The sequence below is a fragment of the Mustelus asterias genome, chromosome 9 (assembly GCF_964213995.1).
Source record: "Mustelus asterias chromosome 9, sMusAst1.hap1.1, whole genome shotgun sequence".
Classification (NCBI taxonomy): Eukaryota; Metazoa; Chordata; class Chondrichthyes; order Carcharhiniformes; family Triakidae; genus Mustelus; species Mustelus asterias.
The window spans coordinates 87,832,362-87,853,571 of NC_135809.1; the positions used below are offsets into that span (position 1 = coordinate 87,832,362).

The 21,210-nt window shown below is 43.4% G+C and overlaps 1 protein-coding gene across 1 annotated transcript in view; it reads right to left on the minus strand.

Moving 5' to 3' along the window:
* Window positions 1–13,546: 13,546 nt before the first annotated feature.
* The window catches only part of LOC144499155 (kielin/chordin-like protein), a 32,477-nt gene continuing 24,813 nt past the window's right edge, over window positions 13,547–21,210 (minus strand). Inside the window, exons 13-14 of the mRNA XM_078221235.1 lie at window positions 20,135–20,260; window positions 13,547–14,089 (exon numbers count right to left, since the gene is read on the minus strand). Coding sequence (XP_078077361.1) covers window positions 13,992–14,089; window positions 20,135–20,260 — 224 coding nt within the window. The 3' untranslated portion in view covers window positions 13,547–13,991. The remainder of the gene's footprint in view (window positions 14,090–20,134; window positions 20,261–21,210) is intronic.

Consider the following 21,210-nt stretch of genomic DNA (forward strand, 5'->3'; position numbering starts at 1 on the left):
AATTCAACCCTATCCCATACAATTCCTATGTCCAAACATATCGATTACTAAATTATAAACAATACAAATTATCTAACAGCCCATGCACCATCATGCATGTTCCATACATTTATATATTTCTTCATGCGATGTTATCATCATTGGCCAGACCCGCATTTATTGCCCATCCCTAGTTGCCCTTGAGAAGATGATGGTATGCTGCCCTCTTGAACCACTGCAATCCATGCAGAACAGGTAAATCCACAGTGACAAGAGTTCCCAGATTTTGCCCTAGTGACAGTGAAGGAATGCTGATAAAGTTCCAAGTCCGGTTGGTCTGAGACATTGGAAGAGGACTTGCATGTGGCGGTGTTAAAGTTTATTTATTAGTGTCACAAGTAGGCTTACATTAACAATGCAATGAAATTACTGTGAAAATCCCATAGTCGCCACACTCCGGTGCCTGTTCAAGTACACGGAGGAAGAATTTAGCATGGCCAATGCACCTAACCAGCAGGTCTTTTGGACTTTCATTCCCATGCATCTTCTGCCATTGCCGTCGAGGTGGTTGAGGTCTCAGGTTTGGAAAGTGCTGTCAAAGGAGGCTTGGCAAATTGCTGCAGTGTGTCCTGTAGTTGATGCAGCCACTGTGCATTGGTGATGAAGGGAGTGAATGGTTAAGATGCTGCATGGAATACTGAGCAGCTTGCTTTGTCCTAGATAGTGCCAAGCTTCTTGAATGTTGGAGCTGGATTCATCCAGGCAAATGGAGAGTATTCATTCACAATCCTGACTTGTGCCTTGTCGATGGTGGACAGGTTTGGGGGAGTCAGGAGGTGAGTTCCTTGCCAAAGAAATCCCAGTCTTCAACCTGCTCTTGTAGCTGCAGTATTTACATGGCTCTGACGAAGTGTGTTCCTGACTTGAAACATTGGCTCCATTCTCACTCCACAGAGGCCGTCAGACCTGCTGAGATTTTCCAGCACTTTCTGTTTTTGTTTCAGATTCCAGCATCCTCAGTATTTTTGCTTTTATTTACATGGCTGGTCCAGTTCAGTTTCTGGTCAAAGATAACCCCCCGGATGCTGATTATCAGGCTTTCAATAATGGCAATGCCATTGAACATCCAAGCGAGAATGGTTATAATTTTCTCTGTTGTTGGATGTGTCATTGCCTGCCACTTGTGTGGCACAAATGTTTCCACTTATCAACCCAAGCCAAAATGTTGTGCACCTTCTGTTGCGTGTGGGCACGAACAACTTCAGTATTTGTGGAGTCACGAATGCTACTGAACAGGCAATCATCAGCAAATATCCCCACTGCTGAGTTCATGTTTGAGGAAAGGTCATTGATGAAGCAGGTGAAGATGTTTGGGCCTCGAACATTACCCTGAAGAACTGCACTAGTGTCCTGGGCTACGATGATTGACCTCCATAACTATAACCACCTTCCTTTGTGTTAAGTACAACTCCAACCTAAATCTTACTGAATTCAGTTTTGCTAGGGCTCATAAATTTCAGTCAATACATCAAGTTGCTCAAAGCATAACACCATCCAAACACACTCAGTATCAATTCCAGGCTATACATCTACCTTATAGTTTGCAACATCCATGCACATGGACTATGAGTTATAGCCAAGAGAACTAACCCCAAAAAATACCTAAACACATTCAATATAAATCACGATCAATGCATCAGCCATGCACAGCACACGACCAATCAAATATAGTATTAGGTACAACCAATATACCCACCCACAAAGCCCACATTTAAAGCACCATACTGCAGTGAACTGGTGAACCACACAACAAGGACTGAAGGGAGAGTTTTAAACTGAAAAGTGGGGAGAGTTCACATGAGGTAAGATTTGGAAGTTAAAGGGAATGGACAAGGCAATAGCAAGAGTAGCAAAGTGGGCAATGATAACCAAAGCATGACAGAAAAGGACAAAGAGTTAAACCATCCCACAATCAATGGATCACAAAGTTCTGCCATCCTCTCACATCCCAGTCATGAGTGGTGGTGGACAATTAAACAATGAACAGGAAGAGACTCCTTGAACATTCCCACCGTCAATGAAGGAGCCCAGCATGTGAGTACAAAGAGAAGGTTGAAATGATTGCAACCGTGATTACACCTATGACTGTGTGGCCAAATTCCCCTCCAACTTGATTTTCAAGTTTGCTGACGACACCACCGTAGTGGGTCTGATCTCAAACAATGACGAGACAGAGTACAGGAATGAGATAGAGAATCTGGTGAACTGATGCGGCAACAATAATTTCTCCCTCAATGTCAAGAAAACAAAGGAGATTTTCATCGACTTCAGGAAGCGTAAAGGAGAACATGCCCCTGTCTACATCAACGGGGATGAAGAAGAAAGGATCGAGAGCTTCAAGTTTTTAGGTGTCCAGATCACCAACAACCTGTCCTGGTCCCCCATGCCAACACTATAGTTAAGAAAACCCACCAACGCCTCTCCTCCCTCAGAAGACTAAGGAAATTGGGCATGTCAGCATGACTCTCAGCAACGTTTACAGATGCACCATAGAAAGCTTTCTTTCTGGTTGTATCACAACTTGGTATGGTTCCTGCTCTGCCCAAGATCACAAGGAACTACAAAAGGTCGTAAATGTAGCCCAATCTATCACGCAAACCAGCCTCCCATCCATTGACTCTGTCTACACTTCCCGCTGCCTCGGCAAAGCAGCCAGCATAATTAAGGACCCCAAGCACCACGGACATTCTCTCTTCCACCTTCTTCCGTCGGGAAAAAGATACAAAAGTCTGAAGTCACATACCAACCGACTCAAGAACAGCTTCTTCCCTGCTGTTGTCAGACTTTTGAATGGACTTACCTTGCATTAAGTTGATCTTTCTCTCCACCCTAGCTATGACTGTAACACTACATTCTGCACTCTCTCGTTTCCTTCTTTATGAACGGTATATTTTGTCTATATCGCACGCAAGAAACAATACGTTTCATTGTATGTTAATACATGTGACAATAATAAATCAAATCAAATCATATTCAGCCAGAAGTGCTGAGTAAGTTATCCATCTCAGCCAGCTCCCGCCATCCCCACCATCACAGATGCCAGTCTTCTGCCAATTCAGTTCATTCCAAGTAATATCAAGGAATGGCTGAGTACACTACACAGCCCGACAACATCCCAGCTTACAGTGCTGTAACCATGCCCCAGAACTAGTTGTATCCCTAGCCAAGCTGTGATACTAGCATCTACCTGAAAATGTTGAAAATTACCCAGGTTATATCCTGGGTAAGGACTAAGAAGCAAGTTCTGCTAAGGGAGTGAGAGCAGGTGGGTACTAAGTCAATAAACAGAACCACAAAAGGTAATAATCTCTAGATTAGTAACAACCATAAGCAAATTGGTAAGTAAGATCAGAGAGTTGAATATGCTGCACAAAGATGGGTATGGGTTTTGATTCATGGGGCACTAGCACCAGTACTTGGGGAAAGATGGAACCTCACCTTTGGGATTGGCTTCACCTGAATGCGACTGAGACCAGTGAACTGGTGAACCAAACAACAAGCACTGTAGGGAAGGTTTTAACCTGAAAAGTGGGTAGAGTTCACACGAGGGGAGATTTGGAAAGTTAAAGAGATCGGACAAGGCAATAGAATAGCAAAGTGAGCAATGATAACCAAAGCACGACAGAAAAGGACAAAGTGTATGAATGCACCAGCAAATAAGGTCAGAGTAGGGAAAAAGACAAGATTCAAAGGCTCTACATCTGAATGTTCACAACATTTATAACAAGACGGGTAAATTGATAGCACCAATAGAAAGAAAGGAGCATGATGTGAAAGCCACTACTGAGAAATGGTTGCTAAGTGACCACAAATGGGAAATGAATATTCCAGAATATTTGACATTTTGGAAGGACAGGAAGAAAGAAAAAGGACATGGGTGTCTCTGTTAATAAAAGATGAGATCAGTACAATAGAATACAAAAACAGGGATGTACTGCTGAGGCTTTATAAGGCTCTGTTGAGACCACCTTTGGAATATTGTGAGCAATTTTGGGCAGTGTATCTGAGGATGACCCTGGAGAGGGTCCAGAGGAGGTTCACGAGAATGATCCTGGGAATGAAAGGCTTGACATATGAGGAGTGTTTGAGGACTCTGGGTCCATACTCGATGGAGTGTAGAAGGATAAATGGGGATCTCATTGCAACTTACAGGACACTGAAAGGCCTGGGTAGAGTGGACATGGAGAAGATGTTTCCATTAGTAGGAGAGACTAGAATCCAAGGATGTCGCTCGGAGTAAAGGGACAATCCTATAGAACTGAGATTAAGCCAAAAGGCAGTGAATCTATGGAATTCATTGCCGTAGAAGGCTGTGGAGGCCAGGTCATTGCATGTATTCAAGACAGAGATAGATAAGTTCTTGATTGGTAAGGAGATCAAAGGTTAGAGAATGGGGTTGAGAAATAAATCCATCATGATCGAATGGCAGAGCAGACTCAATATGCCGAATGGCCTAATTCTGCTCCTATATCTTATTGTCTGATAGTGAAAAACAATCTTGGTTCTGAACATCCAGATGTAGAATCAGTTTGAGTAAAGATAATAAATAGCAAAAGAAAGAAGTCACTGGTGGGAGTGATTTATAGGCGGCACATGGCACAGTGGTTAGCACTGCTGCCTCACAGTGCCAGGGACCCAGGTTCAATTCCGGCCTCGGGTGACTGTGGAGTTTGCATATTCTTTCAGTGTCTGCATGGGTTTTCTTTGGGTGCTCCGGTTTCCTCCCACGCTCCAAAGATGTGCGAGTTAGGTTGATTGGCCATACTAAATTGCCCCTTAGTGTCGGGGATTAGCAGGGTAAATATGTGGGGTTACGGGGATAGGTCCTGGGAGGGATTGTTGTCAATTCAGGCTCATTGAGCTGAATGGCCTCCTTCTGCACTGTATGGATTCTATGGGCCTCCAACAATAGCTACACTGGAGGGCCATTCTGAGTGAGCCTCGGAGCGGAGGACTGTTCAGACCAGGCCTCAGAGCAACCAGCACACGTTCTGACATGGTGCCCAGGTTGACTCAATGAATATATTCAAGGCTGAGATATTTTTGATCACCAAAGGACTTAAGGTCATGGGGGACAGGCAGGAAAATGGAGTTAAGGGCAGAATCAGATAGCCATGACCTTATCGAATGGTGGAGCCGGTTTGATGGGCTGAATGACCTACTCCAATTTCTTATGATTCTTATGTTCTCAAGGGCAATAAGGAATGGGTAATAAATACTGACGATGGCAGCAATGCCCACATTCCTTGAATGAATAAAAAAAATGCCCAACCACGGACAAACTGAACCACTTGCACAAACATCACAGACAAATTACCTATATCTACACAAATGTAGTATACTTACATTTAATTTTAATGACAGCACACAATGGGAAGGCAATGCCAAGGTGGTATTGTCGCTGGACTGGTAATCCAGAGACCCAGGGTAATGCTCTGGGGACCAGTTTTGAATCCCACTATGTATTCAATAAATATCTGGAATTAAAAGAAACCATGAAACCATTGTCGACTGAGGTTGGAAACCCATCTGGTTCACTTATGTCCTTTAGAAAGAAATTTATAATTCTTACCCAGTCAGGCCTATGTGTGACTCCAGATCCACTGCAACATGGTTGACTATGAGACGCAAAAGCCCAGTCTGCAGGTACAACAGGTGATCAAGGCGGCAAATGGGATGTTGGCCTATATTGCGAGGGGGATTGAATATAAAAGCAGGGATGTCTTGATGCACCTGTACAGGGCATTGGTGAGGCCGCAGCTGGAATACTGTGTGCAGTATTGGTCCCCTTATATGAGGAAGGATATATTGGCATTGGAGGGAGTGCAGAGAAGGTTCACCAGGTTGATACCGGAGATGAGGGGTCTGGACTATGAGGAGAGGCTGAGGAGATTGGGTTTGTACTCGTTGGAGTTTAGAAGGATGAGGAGGGATCTTATGGAGACTTATAAGATAATGCGGGGGCTGGATAGGGTGGAGGCGGAGAGATTCTTTCCACTTAGTAAGGAAGTTAAAACTAGAGGACACAGCCTCAAAATAAAGGGGGGTCGGTTTAAGACAGAGTTGAGGAGGAACTTCTTCTCCCAGAGGGTGGTGAATCTCTGGAATTCTCTGCCCACTGAGGTGATGGAGGCTACCTCGCTGAATATGTTTAAAGCGCGGATGGATGGATTCCTGATCGGTAAGGGAATTAAGGGTTATGGGGATCAGGCGGGTAAGTGGTACTGATCCACGTCAGATCAGCCATGATCTTGTTGAATGGCGGGGCAGGCTCGAGGGGCTAGATGGCCTACTCCTGCTCCTATTTCTTATGTTCTTATGTTCTTATTAAATGACCTGGCAAGCCACTCAGTTCAGAGGCAATAGTGACACCCACATCCCATGGATGAATAATTTTTTTAAAATCACTGTTGCAATCGAGGTGTCCTCTGGATGAGCCCATCAGAAAAATAGTTTTCATCAGTTAGCCTGCTATGAACTGAAGCTTGCAGCCAAATTGGAGGTGGATGTGCACATAATACAGGAATGAAGGCCTGGGAGAGGGTGTTTGGTTGTTGGAACGTAAACTCAAATAGTAGCTACTGAGTTTGTACATATATCATAATGATGACTCAATGAGAGAAGAGTGCGAAGCACCTTAGAAAGAAGCTGAAGCTATGTCCTTTTGCTCTACAACCTTGTAAATAGTGATGTAAATAAAGGTATTTTGTATGAATGTCTATTGTCTCTAGTCGGCTCCCTTCTCGATTGGGAAACCAAGAAGTCCCAAGACAAACCCACAATAACAGGCAAATGTGTAGTATGAATATGAGAGCACGCCACGCAATGAATAATTGCCCCTTTTCATGACATTTTACACAGAGGCATTACAATCGAAGTATGTCACCTCACACCAACTGCATCATTTACACACTGAGGAGCCATTTTATACATTAGGCACAACCCTCGACAGACTATACCATTCCCAAACCCAGTATACAGTACAATCAATACATCCAACACCACATGCTCTGTTCCATTAACACACACGTTTTTGAATAGAATCCCTACAGTGCAGAGGAGGCCATTTAGCCTATCGAGTCAACACCTACCACAATCCCACCCAGGCCCTATTCCCGTAACCCCACATATTTACCCTGTTAATCCCCTGGCACTCGGGTCAATTTAGCATGGTCAATCTCCCTCACACGCACATCTTTGTGACTGTGGGAGGAAACCAGAGCACCCGGAGGAAACCCACGCAGACACAGGGAGAACGTGCAAACTCCACACAGACAGTGACTCGAGGCCGGAATTGATCCCGGGTCCCTGGCTCTGTGAGGCAACAGTGCTAACCACTGTGCCATCGTGCCATCCAAAACAACAAGTGTGCACAATGCCATGTAATTCTGCGCCACTTAACTCTGTACCATCAGCAGAACAAACTAGTATTTTCAACTGGATGAAATTTCAATTAGAAAAATTGCTGGTCATGATTCATAGCCATCTGCCAATAAATAAGCAGGGTCTCATCATGGTTAAGAACATTTTTCATCAGTTAATGGGAATTAAGATGCTGCTGCATGGGTTTGAAGGAGTGTAGCACTTTAAAAGGAGACACAACACTTAGTTTTCCTCTTTCCAAAATGTTAACGAAGCCTGGAACTGAGTCCCAAAATATGGACTGACTTGTAAAATCTCAAAAAGAATAGGGAGAAGATAGATTTACGAGCTGGATACTCAAATCTTTAAAATTAGAAAGACAAATTTATAAGTCCAATTTAAAAAATGCAAGTACAGATTTTATAAATAGGGGGATAATCTATAGAAACAAAGAGATAATTCCAAACCTCATACAAATCTTTGATCAAGTCCAAAACTAGAGGGCATAGGTTTAAGGTGAGGGAGGAAAGATTTAAAAGGGACTTGAGGGGCAACTTTTTCACACAGAGGATGGTGTGTATATGGAATGAGCTGCCACAGGAAGTGGTAGAGGTGGATACAATTACAACATTTAAAAGTAATTTGGACAGGTACATGGATGGGAAATGTATAGAGGAATATGGGCCAAACAGAGTGGGCCTAATTTAGTGTAGGAAACCTGGTCGGCATAGAGGGGTTGGGCCGAAGGGCTTGTTTCCGTGCTATATATCTCTACGACTTTATCTAAACCAAGTATTGTGTGTCGTTTTGGACATTTTACTTCAAAAAATGTCAAGGCAAAGGTGAAGAGGGCTTCTTTAAATTGGACTTCATGATGATACCAACGATGAGATATTTCAGTTATAGAGAGATATCAGAGAAACCAGGGAACTTTGTAATAGAACATATAAGAGTAGGGGAGCAAAAGAGAGAGGTGTCAAAAATTCTTAAGGGTTTTAAGAAAATAAATAGGAGGAAACCAATTGGTGAATTAGTTAACTTGGAGGAAGAGATTTAAGAACACATAGGTTGAGAACCTTTTATACACTGGGTTGTTAGGACATGGAATGCATTACTAAAATTTTGGTAGAACTTTGGCTTTTAAAAGGAAAATGGATAAATATTTAAAATGGGAAAAACAAAATGAGGAAAGGAGAGTGGGACTAAGCGGACACTCTTTCTGCGAGTAACTACAGATGTGTAGTATAAGAGTCTGGCACATCTGGGGCTAAAGTGGGACTGAGTACAGTGCTGCCTACAGAGTGATGTAAGAGAACGTATGATCCTCACGCATGGTCCATTTAGAGTTAGACAGAGCTGTGTGTGCTAGCAAGCATAGAGACACTTCCTAGCTTGCACTATATATCTCTAAATAGTTCTAAAAGTCAATAAAGACTTGCAGTTAACATATGTATGACGATTTAGTCTTCTCCAGACCTACTGAACTGTAATCACTACCCTACAACATCACGACAGGCTAGTGGCCACCTTCTGTGTCATATAATTCTATAGTTCTAACTCATTCAATGGAGAGCAATATTGGTCAGCACAGAGAAATAAAGATTTGCAGCACGTCATCAGGGCAGGATCTGATCTGGACAATGAGTGCCATATATAAATTGCAATGCATGATAGCCCAATGTCAGAACATGTCTAATATCCTTGTTCCATTCCTCATGGTCCTAGAATGATAGTGAACAAAATGTACCTGTTTAGACTTACCTGGTCGTATTTTGGCTCCTCTTCTCACTGTTTCTTCGTGGTGTGAAAAACACAGTGGGTGGGATTCTTTGGTCGCGCTTGCCTGAAAACCGGAGATACCTGTCCGACTTCAATGGACGGTTACACAGTTTGCCCGCTAGAATTCCAGTGGCGGGCAGGATGGGAGAATTCAGGCCAGTGGCTTCCTCACTCAGGCCACCAATAATATTTGCAATCAGGTCCAATGATGACTTCAGCCAAATGGTCGAGCCACCTGTTCAGTAGGTCAGGTTAAAATTCTACAGTGAGTGCTGTTAATTTTTCGGCATTAATTAACCTCAATGATTTTAATAGTCCATTCCCTTGTCTTCCACTTTCGTGGATGCTGCTTTCAAAAGAATTGTGCTTGTGGTGAGATTAAGTTTATGTGCATGACTGGGGACTATGGCAGATTGTGTGCTGCAGATTGTGAAGTAACAGAGTCTATTTATCTGCATTTGCAGTAACTTTATGGATATGGCAGCTCTTAACAGATCTGCATAAATCCCCTGAACACAGATAATGCCTGCACATGTGGCCATAAAGGCCCTGGCACAGGGAGCTCTTGTAGAAGCCAGAGTTAAGCAGATGTTAAACAAGGGCACCATGAATGGTGGAGCCTCTACTATCACTATCCATAGCTCCAAACAACAACATGCATGTAATAGCAACAACAGCAACATGGATTCCGAGTCAACACACCACCACCAAACAAGGGAACTTCGCAAGAAGCCTCACATATGAATGTATAAGCAGACATTTCTCAATCTCTGGCCATAGAGCTGGCACATAGGAAGAATACAAAGTTAGCTTTAAGAACTCCCAAATCCTAAACTTGCAGCAAGGAGAAGCACCAGGCTAATACACTGTCTAAATGTATAATAGTATGAATTTGGAGCTGTATGAATTGATATGCAGGAAAGGGTCCGTCACTGAAGGTATTTTTCCAGTTGGCATGCCTGCTTGTGCATTGCCTATATGTGGAAGTCAAGAGAATGCCTTCTGACTAAGAGCAACAAAGGAATATCCAAATGGGGGTTGCCTCACTTCATGCCTGGCTCTTTAGTGAACAAATTGATAGGTACTGATTACAATCATTAGTTAGCAATTCCATTATTATTGTATCATGCAACTACCAGCATAGCTGAAGATGAACTAGATGGATCATGAACATTTTTTTATCTCGCAATTTCTATGTTTCTATCTACTGGCACAAGGGAGAATATGATGTGAATCACTGGCCAAATGTTTATACAAAACTTCTATTTGCAGCCATTGTTCTTAGCCAGGTTTGGAAGCAACATTCCCTTAATTTAGTTATTGTGCATATCCCAATTGTTTCAATAATAGTCCCTTTAAATTTCTTTGCACACACACACACACTTGAGCATATAAGTTAGAAGCAGAATCAGGCCACTCGGCCCCCCGAGCTTGCTCCACCAATCAATAAAATCATGGCTGATCTGATTGTAACCTCAACCCTACATTCCTGCCTACTTCCAATAATCTTTCACCCTCTTGCTAATCAGGAATCTATCTAGCTCTGCCTTAGAAATATTGAAAGACTCTTGCCGGAATTTTACCGCCCTGCCTGTCCGAGGCCTGTAAGACCAAGGCCAACGGAGAATGCCATTCTGCGAGTCTCACCCGCCCCGATTCAGAAGTGGGCGAGGTGATAAAATTCCGGCCACTGTTTCCATTGCCTTTTGAGGGTGAAAGTTCCAGAGACTCTGAGAGAAAAAATTCTTCTCGTCTGTGTCTTAAATGTCTCATTGGCTGCCTTACCTCTCCAAAAAGGCATCCTTCGGAATTGGTACCATTTGGCAGAGGCTTTTTGGAGAGATAAGGCAACCAATAACTTTGTTCAAAGTAGACATGATTGTGCGTAACTAGTGCGTAAATTCTCAAATTGTCAAAACTCATTGGAACTGTCAAAGCTGTCAATGGATTACACTGTGATGGGCTTCAATTTTTTTTTAAAGAGTGGAGTTCAAAACAAAATCAGTGCTTGATTCTGTCTGCTGATATAAGCCTGATGGTTATCATGATAGGATTTGTGTTGCAATTACTTATTTTGCAAACATCAGGGAATAATCAGTGGATAGTGAGAGCCTTTTTCCTCGGATGTTGTTGGCTAGCACGAGGGGACATAGCTTTAAATTGAGGGGTGAGAGATATAGGACAGATGTTAGAGGTAGGTTCTTTACTCAGAGAGTAGTAAGGGCGTGGAATGCCCTGCCTGCAGCAGTGGTGGACTCGTCAACGTTGAGAGCGTTCAAGTGGTTATTGGATAAACAAATGGATGATATTGGAATAGTGTAGATTAGAGGGGCTTTAGATTGGTACCACTGGTCGGCGCAACATCGAGGGCCGAAGGGCCTGTACTGCGCTGTAATGTTCTGTGTTCTATCATCACTGTGGGGTGCCTGTGAGCAGTTTGATTGACAGCTTCAAGCGGTTGCAGAACATAAAGGTTTGTTTCAATGTGTTAAATGTTTTTTTTATTGTGATGTCATCAATAGACATCTTTATTTTATGTCAGCAAGGCTTCTGAGGCTTGCCCATGGTGGAAACTAGGTGAGTTGGACTAAAAGGGTAAGGGAAAGGGGTGGTAAATGAGGGGTATGGGTTCCATATGGTATAGGAACTACAAAGGATAGGAGGGGGTGTATGGGTGTCATGGGTTGACATAGAGGTTATGAGGGACCATGGAAGGTGGGTAGAGGGGCAGAGGATGGCATGCAGGGTATGAGGATCCATTGGGGTGGGTTTGAAGTAACATGGATGGGGAAATGGGGAGTGTGTGTGAGTTGAGGGGATGTGCAGGGTCAGGGTTGGAGGGATGTTTTATGTTTTAATTTTTTTTTAAATTATGGACACAGTACCAAAGCCCCAAGGCTGTACTTGGACTCAGCCTGCCTTTGCACCTGGCAGCTTACTCACTTCTTCCTATTCGAGTCTGTTTTCGAGTCTCCGCAGATAGGGCTGCACAGTGGCACAGTGATTAGCACTGCTGCCTCAGCACCAGAGACCCGGGTTCGATTCCCAACTTGGGTCACTGTGTGGAGTTTGCACATTCTCCCCGTGTCTGCATGGGTTTCCTTCGGGTGCTCCGGTTTCCTCCCACAGTCCAAAGATGTGCGGGTTAGGTGGATTGGGCATGCTAAATTTCCCCTTTGTGTCATGGGGACTAGCTAGGGTAAATGCATGGGGTTATGGGATAGGGCCTGGCTGGGATTGTGGTCGGTGCAGACTCAATGGGCTAAATGGTGGCCTCCTGCACTGTAGGATTCTATGACTCTATGAAAAGTTGATGTCGGGGCGGACTTTTCTTTTTAAAAGGTCAGGTTCGTGGAGCCAGGAATTCTCCCATCTCTGTGAACTTGAAACAGGTGCAAAAATCTGGGCCAATAAAAATGGCTTTTAGAGGTTGTATGTATAGGTAACCATTGTGAAGGTCGTGTATATGATGGCAGTAGAATGGTGAGATAATTGCAGGAGTTTTCCATTAGAGAGCTCTTACAAACCAGGAACCTAGAATGTATATAATGCTACAGCTTGAGGTTGTATCAAAGAGATCTCTGATGGAATGTGGCACAAATGTTCTTCACAATAAAGAATGGTTTTTCCTCCCTTCAGGATGTTACTCATGGAAATGCAGATCGGCAGACCTCTACCTGTATTCTGAGGTATGCACGTTGCCTTGGGTGGCCAGTCCAAACTCCTCATTTTTCCCAATTCTTTTCTTCCAAGAAGCAAAGATGCTGGGGAACTCACCGTGGGAATCGCACGTTTTGTCCTGTCTGATTGGGATGGGGGGGTTTGGGCAATGCAGCGGATGGCAGAAAGACCAGAATACCAATCGACTCAAGAACAGTTTCTTCCCTGCTGCCATCAGACTTTTGAATGGACCTACCTCGCATTAAGTTGATCTTTCTCTACACCCTAGCTCTGACTGTAACACTACATTCTGCACTCTCTCCTTCTCTATGAATGGTATGCTTTGTATAGCATGCAAGAAACAATACTTCTCATTTTACACTAATACATGTGACAATAATAAATCAAATCAAAAACAAAATTAAGTGACTGAACTAAAAAGTAAAGTTGAGGAGGGTGATTATCATACAGCATCAGTTAAATTGAAATGAGTAAAATGGGTTGCATTACCTTTGCAAATCAGTCCTACCTCACCAGCTCATTCTAACAATTCCACCTAGTTTAGGATAGGCACCTCACCTCAAGATAATATCATTAGAAATAGTGAATTGAAATAGTCTTTTACAAACACATATACAATGGTGCTACACCAACTGAGCAGAGACATTCTTCACAGAATAAAGACAGAAAGGAATGAACAGTTGGTATCATTTAAACTCTTACTAATAACAGTATTTTAATGTAAATCCAGTCTCTCATTTCATGTACAAAAGCAATAAGAACTCAAATAGTACGTTCCATAGAAAGATTTTGATTAAAGGAATAATATGATTTATACAATACTGTACAGAGTAGTTCTCAATTCTAATGAGGTAATAATATGGGAGCTGTACCATCTGAATAAATAAAATTCTGTTCAATAATCTGTCGATCAGTAGTTCACAGTTTTGGCATCTAACATAAAGTACTTCACAAAGTCACAGGCCTTAAAAGTTGTCATCCATCCTCCAGTGTATGTTCTCCAGTCTCATGCCAGCTATATGTCCAAATCCACTCAGTGAAGGCTCACCAACCCTCCCATCATCAAACCATGAGGATTCATAGTAAAGTCAATCAACGTGTGAGTATAAGCAGACCACTGCTGTGCGCCATCACAAACTTGGAAGGGAAGAGGTCCCTCTCTGGCTGTAAACTGATTCTACTGGACACAGTGAAGGTGGCAAACAATTTGACTGATGCATGAAGAGACCTAGAAAATAGAAAGAGGAACACTATAAAGCACCTCTGAGTTAGGAAGTGTAAAGTCAAGATCCCAGCACCCATTAGTCCCTGCTGAGAAGTGAGAGCATGGGGGATATTGAGCAAGGACAGGATGCCTCCCTCATAACTTTTAATTAAGTCTCCTCCTAACCTTCTCGAACAATCCCAGCTGGTTTCTACAAAGCTAAAATTCCCATACCGCCAAAATCTGGAAAATCCCCTCTGTACCGTTATCCTTCCTAATTTGTTGCCCCACACAATTGGACACAGTAATAAAACTGAGACTATCCATCCATTCATATAGGTTTAGCCTAATTTCATTTTTTTGTACCCAATGCCACTAAGTGTATAACCAGGGTTTCCATATACACCTTTCTTTAAAACAATTACGAGTAATAAACCGGAAATGGCGACATGATAAGCAAGGACTATCTTGGGAATAATTACTATAATGTGAGTAACTGCAATGTCAAGCCTAAAAGGGGAGAACAGAGCATCACAAACAATGGTTAACTTTGAAAGGACCAGCAGACACGCCCATTAAAAACACCTTGAGGCGTGACAGTGTTGGAGGATAAGGAAGTGGAACCACAGAATTTAGTCAGACAAATTGGACAATGCCAGAGATACAGAAGAAGTTAAACATCGGAAATTTATTTCAGTCCAAAAGCGGCAGTGGTAATGAATAAAACAGTGGACCAAAGCAAGATAAACACTCTACTTCTGTCCAGAATATTAAAAGGAATGGATGAGAAAACCGGAGATGTGTTAGTTATAATTTTCCAAAGCTCAAAACGTTTAGGCATGATGCTAGATGATTTAATGAGCAGGACATATTGCACAATGGGTCTGAGTCAGAAACTCTGGGTTCAAGTCCTAGCCCAGGATTTTATGGCCAAGGAAGATGTGGTCATAAGGCAGCCAACCAGATTGAGTAACAACTTACAAATCATAGAATCGTACAATGCAGAAGAGGCCCATTGAGTCTGCAGCAACACGTGAGAAACACCTGCCCTCCCACCTAATCCCATTTATCAGCACTTGGCTCATAGCCTTGAATGTTATGACGTGCCACTGAGGCAACCCGCCTCTACCACCCTCCCAGGCAGCGCATTCCAGACCGTCACCACCCACTGGGTAAAAAGGCTTCTCCTCACATCCCCCCTAAACCTCCTGCCCCTCATCTTGAATCTATGTCCCCTCATGACTGACCCTTCAACCAAGGGGAACAGTTGCTCCTTATCCACTCTGTCGATGCCCCTCATAATCTTGTACAGCTCGATCAGGTCACCCCTCAGTCTTCTCTGCTCCAACGAAAACAACCCAAGCCTATCCAACCTCTGTGTTGAAATCCTTCCAACACAAATCAATGGCAGGCAATAAGAATGGGAGAGATTCCTGGTCAGCCAAGGGATGGGAAGAAAGTTGGAGCCTCTACCATCACTATTCCTAGCTCCAGACTACAACATGCATGTGAAAGTGTATGTTACTACAGGAACTCCGGTTTCCTGAGTGAACTGTAACACATCACCACCACTAGAAGATCCATATGATACATTTCAAAAAGCATTTGTCAAAGAGGTTTGATACAAAAATTAAAGCATGTGTTACTGTAAGGAATATAGCTGCAAAGATAGATGTAAGGAACTGAGAAAAATGGGGATTTGTGGGGAAGACATTTACAAGTGTTCTTTGTCCCTTGTGGGTTTCAGTGTCCTGTTTGCTGAACAGGAGGGTGTTTGTTGAGTGATGTGGGCTGGGCCAATCGAATTGGTCTAGGGGTGGGAAGAAAAAAAAGGTGCCAGGAAGTGAAGCAGCTGCAGAGTAAGGCAGGGAGTGTGCGGAGAGAGATAGCCACGTTTTGAAGAGGAGTTTTTCCCAGGCAGTGAGAATTCGGTTTGGAGGGAGAGGCAGCCAGGTGTTCCCCGGCCTGTTCTTTTTATTACTGCCGAGGAGGACAGCCTTCAGCGCACTGGACCTGCGTTGTTGCACGGATAGCTCGAGGCACCTCTGCCTCCTACAGCATCATCTTCCACACGTGTCTCTCTTCTGGACTGTGTGTGTGTGTGTCGTGAGTAACTGGTGGGGACTATACAATCCAACTGGAACAGTATCTACAAGTGTGTTACTGAGGACGAGTTTCCCCATGTGTGCACCAACGGATGGGCCCCAACAGTTATAGATCAGAGCTCACTGTTTTATGTCTGTTAATTATATTTGTTATTAAATTTATTTTTGATATTCCGACTACAGTACTGACATTTATGGGTAAACAGGGAATTAGCCAAATCAACATCAACCGCTAGGAATTTGGGATCCTGTTGATTGAATATTTAAATAGTAGCCCCATATAGTGGTCAGCAGAGGGTTACATAGAGAAGTGACTATGAGACAGAAAATAAAGAGTTGAATGTGTATTTGTTTTTTGGATTGGCAGGATTTTGACTGGCAAGAGTTTCAAGGAATCCATTTTAAAATGAATGAAAAAGTCCAAAATACAGAGGTAGTAAAATAGGCTAACGAGCCTGCTTCATATTCCGTTTATGATGATTATAAAACATTTCAACATCCACGTTTCAGAACAGTTTCTGGGAAGACCTTAAGGATAGCCTTACTGTCCAGCAGTTGCCAACTTCTGGTAAAATTATGAGCTGCAAGATCACATAATAATGAACACATCGAAGGCCTTGAAACATTTTTATAGAAATAAAAGGTGACACATACTTTGATAGGGATAAACAACATTCCTTTGATGTTCTAATGTAGGAGACAGTTTCATGGCTACTATTCGTGAACCAAATGGAAACTGAAAGAAACTTGTGCAGCCAACAAAAGAAAGATGCTTCAGTTGAGTCAGAGAGAGAAGGAGCAGTATTGGCATCACTTCATCCAACAAAACTTAGGAAAGATGTCTGAGGAACAACACTTGATCATGAATAATTCACTGAAGATCTAACCTAAATGTCACACCTTTGCAGAGACCAATGGAATCAGATTGAGGTAGAAGAGAATTTAAGTTTGCCCAATCATTTCTAGAGCAAAAGGATCATAAATCTTTCCGCGATACTACAGACTTAAAAGAAATCATTCTGATTACACAAAGAAATGAGCTTTGACAAGGATGTATCACCTTTCACATCCATAAGATGTTCCAAAACACCTCACAGCCAAAGAAAACAGATTACACTTTGGGCAGAATCTTGGCATGCCGTCCTGAGAGTTGGCGCATAACACGTTCCCACCAGAGGCAGGAGGGTAAGGATGCCCTGGGAGTGGTTGGGGGAGGGGCGATCACACCATTGGGGGGTAGACCAGGGTGGTGGCGGGAAGGGGAGGGAGGGCCAGAGCACACCCAGGTTCCGGAGGAAAGGGGTCTTCTGATTGAGGCGACCCCCCCCCCCCCTCCCCCACCACTTCCCGCCCAAGTTGGAGAATTGTTTCTTTTTCGGTTTTCCACCTTCCTCTGACCTACGCCCGCCAGCCTAAAAATTGAGGCTGGGTGGGAAAAGGCCCCTAAATAACCATAAAGCGGCCACTTAAAGGTCTTTACTAGAATCAAGGGCAAGTTTCCCCCCCACAAGGCCCTGGGTCAGGATGGGTGGGATTCCACAGGAAATCCCATCCATGTAATTTTACACTCATCCCCCACCGCAGAACCCACCTGAGGGGAGCATAAAATTCGGTCCATTATATTGACACATTGACACAAATACAACAGGTTTGCCGGCAAATTTCCCTCTTCAATTTCAGGAGATCCAACTTTAGTTTAACTGAAGCTGGAAACATTATTGTGGTCACATTCCCTATTTCTGTAACCTCCTTCAACATGACAAGCCTTGCCCAATTCTTGTCCATATGACTCCAGCCTTTTGTGAAACACCTCTCTCCCTTTACCCCACCATTGGTGGCCATGCTTTCAGTCGCAGTTTGTGTAATTCCCTTCTTAAATTTCTTCCCTCCTTTAAGACCCTCCTTAAAACTTACCTCTTTGACTGAGCTTTTGGCTACCTCTCCTCATCTCCTGCTGCTTAGCATTCATATTTTCCCCTGCGTGTCCCCAGAAAAAAACCCAATTCAGATGAGTATTCGTATTTCGCCATTTTACTAGTGTTCCATTTGTAAGTAGACAAGATCAGGATTCTTATTTCCCCATTTTACTCTTTTTTTCCCCCTCTGAGTCCCTGATGCACCTAGGGATGTTTGACTAGGTTAATGGTGCTACGTGAATGCAAGTATTTGTTGTTTTCCATCACACAAAGCAGTTGGGAAAATGTGCAGTGATTTGCACAAAAAACAAGTCATAGAAATCATAGAAACCCTACAGTACAGAAAGAGGCCATTCGGCCCATCGAGTCTGCACCGACCACAATCCCACCCAGGCCCTACCCCCATATCCCTACATATTTACCCGCTAATCCCCCTAACCTACGCATCTCAGGACACTAAGGGGCAATTTTAGCATGGCCAATCAACCTAACCCACACATCTTTGGACTGTGGGAGGAAACGGGAGCACCCGGAGGAAACCCACGCAGACACAAGGAGAATGTGCAAACTCCACACAGACAGACAGTGACCCAAGCCAGGAAGTGAACCCAGGTTGCTGGAGCTGTGAAGCAGCAGTGCTAACCACTGTGCTACCGTGTCGCCCGACACGTTTAAAGTAATATATCTTTAAACATTCAAATTTCTTCCCTCTAACCCAAACACTGGCACTAAGTGCCTAACCCCAGAAATGCAAGCAGGTTGAGGCCTGTTTCAATAGATTTTGCTTTGGAGTGTTTCTTTTGACTTGTACTTGAGGTGGGGGAACACAGAACAACTTCCTGCATGTTCTGTTGCTCTCAAAACAGAGCAGAGATTTCTTTTGATATATTAAACTGAATCCAGTTGTAGCTTTGAGACTGTGGGCAGGAACTGAGCTACTTTCGTGATTTTTAACCCGAGTTACTGGAGCTGCTGCCCTATTATTTTGGTAACCAGGTGCAAAGCATTTTTAAAGTAATGCTGGAGGAACAACTCAATGCTGCCATTCATTTTGTGATGGCTAGTAAGCTAGTAAGTTAAACTTATTAACCCAAATGGTTTCCAAACCAACTTTGTACTAAGATTATTTTCTTAAATGATAATATTCAGATCTTATTTAGGACAAGTGAACTAAAAATAGTTTCATACAGTGAATGCAAAATGTGAATTATTAAGTTTCCTACTGTTAACTGTGAGAAGTTTTCCCATAGAAGTTGGAGTGCAAAAATTGATATTTTACCAGGACCTCAAGTTTCTCTCAAGGAATCGATCATTGCTGAGCCAAAGGAGGTTTGAAGGTGGAATTTTACAGCCTAATCAATTTAGCACGTCAATCCATCCAACCTACACATCTTGGGACACTAAGGGGCAATCTAGCATGGCCAGTCCTCCAAACCTGCAGATCTTTGGATTGTGGGAAGAAACCGGAAAACTCAGAGGAAACCCATGCAGCCCTGGGGAGAACGTGCAAACTTCACACAGACAGTCACCCAAGGCTGGAATTTAACCCATGTCTCTGGCGCTGTGAAGCAGCAATACTAACCACTGTGCCGCCTATACTTAGTTACTATTAATTTGCCACCAGCACTGCCAAATAGCCCTCAATTAGTATAGACCACCTGTCAATGCAGTGGCAGTGGGTACAGAATGTTGCATTGGTACAGCCCTTGATCCATCAATCATAGACTGCCACAGAACACAGAACGGTTGGCACAGACTCTTAACAGTGAATTGAGGCTGTTGGTATCAACTGCTACATAATGCAGTAAATCTGGATTGGTGGTATGCACTGCCATACAATGCAATACACGGCGACTGGTTGAAAATTGAACTGTGGTTTAGTTAGAGAAGAGGGACAGAGTCAGGGTTGGGTAGGGATTGAAAGAGATCTGATGAGGTTGAGGATAAGTATCTTTCTGTTATTCTCATGGGGTTTTAATTCTATGACGGGTAGATGTATATTCGAACATGGGAACTGATCTTATACTGTGTATATTTCCCTTTGTTACCTGCAGGGCACTGGCACCCGGGCACGCAGACAGTAGTGAAGCACTGGGTGTCTGGCTGTTGGGAGGTAGAACAGGTCTCAGGGCAGCTGCATTCACTATAACTCGAGCCACCATTGCAACTTACATCTGAGAGAGAGAACACAGAATTGAAAGCATTATTTATTGAGCAAGAGTTCTCAGGGGAAAAATTCTCTCAGAAACTGACCTAGACAGATTCTAATATCACACAATCGCAGAACGTTATTCTTGAAATTGGTGCTCCACTGGCTCAGTGGGTAAATGCATTGCCATGGCGATCCTGAGCTGTACAGACCTAAAGGTCATAGGTCCTGCACTTAATTAGCTGAAGACATCCAACTGGTGTGTTGCAATTTGCCTGAGTGTGTCAGGAAATGGAAAGTAAACAAAAAGAAAACAGAATTCCTGATCCTGAACCTTAACAGCCGCCTCACTGAAAAACATGTACTGGAATGGGATGAGATAAGGAACGAGCTTAGTCGCGATAATGCCACGTCCTGGAGAATGACCCTTGTCGATGTCACCATCTACAGCAAAGAATGGGCACTTGGTTAATGGAGTAGAAATATCTCAGCAAGTTTCAACAGCTTCAGGAAGATATGGGACAGGAGTAGGCCTTTTCAGCCCCTACGCCACCATTCAATTGGATTATAGCCGATTGTATCATAACTCCATCTATCCATTGTGTTAAAAGGTGGGGAACAAAGAGGAGAAAAAGGGTGTGCGTGAGAAATTGTATAGAAGGACAATGAAGAGCAGAGAGTGGCAGGGCTTTACAGAGTTGCTGTTCAACCCCTCACCTTGACTATCTGTTGTTGACAGGTGATTATAACTCACACTGGAGATGTTATGCTGATGCAGGGTGTTTGCGGGATGGTACCTGTAACTCCCAAAACATTTGAGATTGTGATCCTACATTGGGTGGCATGGTGGCACAGTGGTTAGCACTGCTGCCTCACAGTGCCAGGGACTGAAGTTCAATTCCAGCTCTGGGTGACTGTGTGGAGTTTGCACATTCTTCTCGTGTCTGTGTGGGTTTCCTCTGGGTGCTCCAGTTT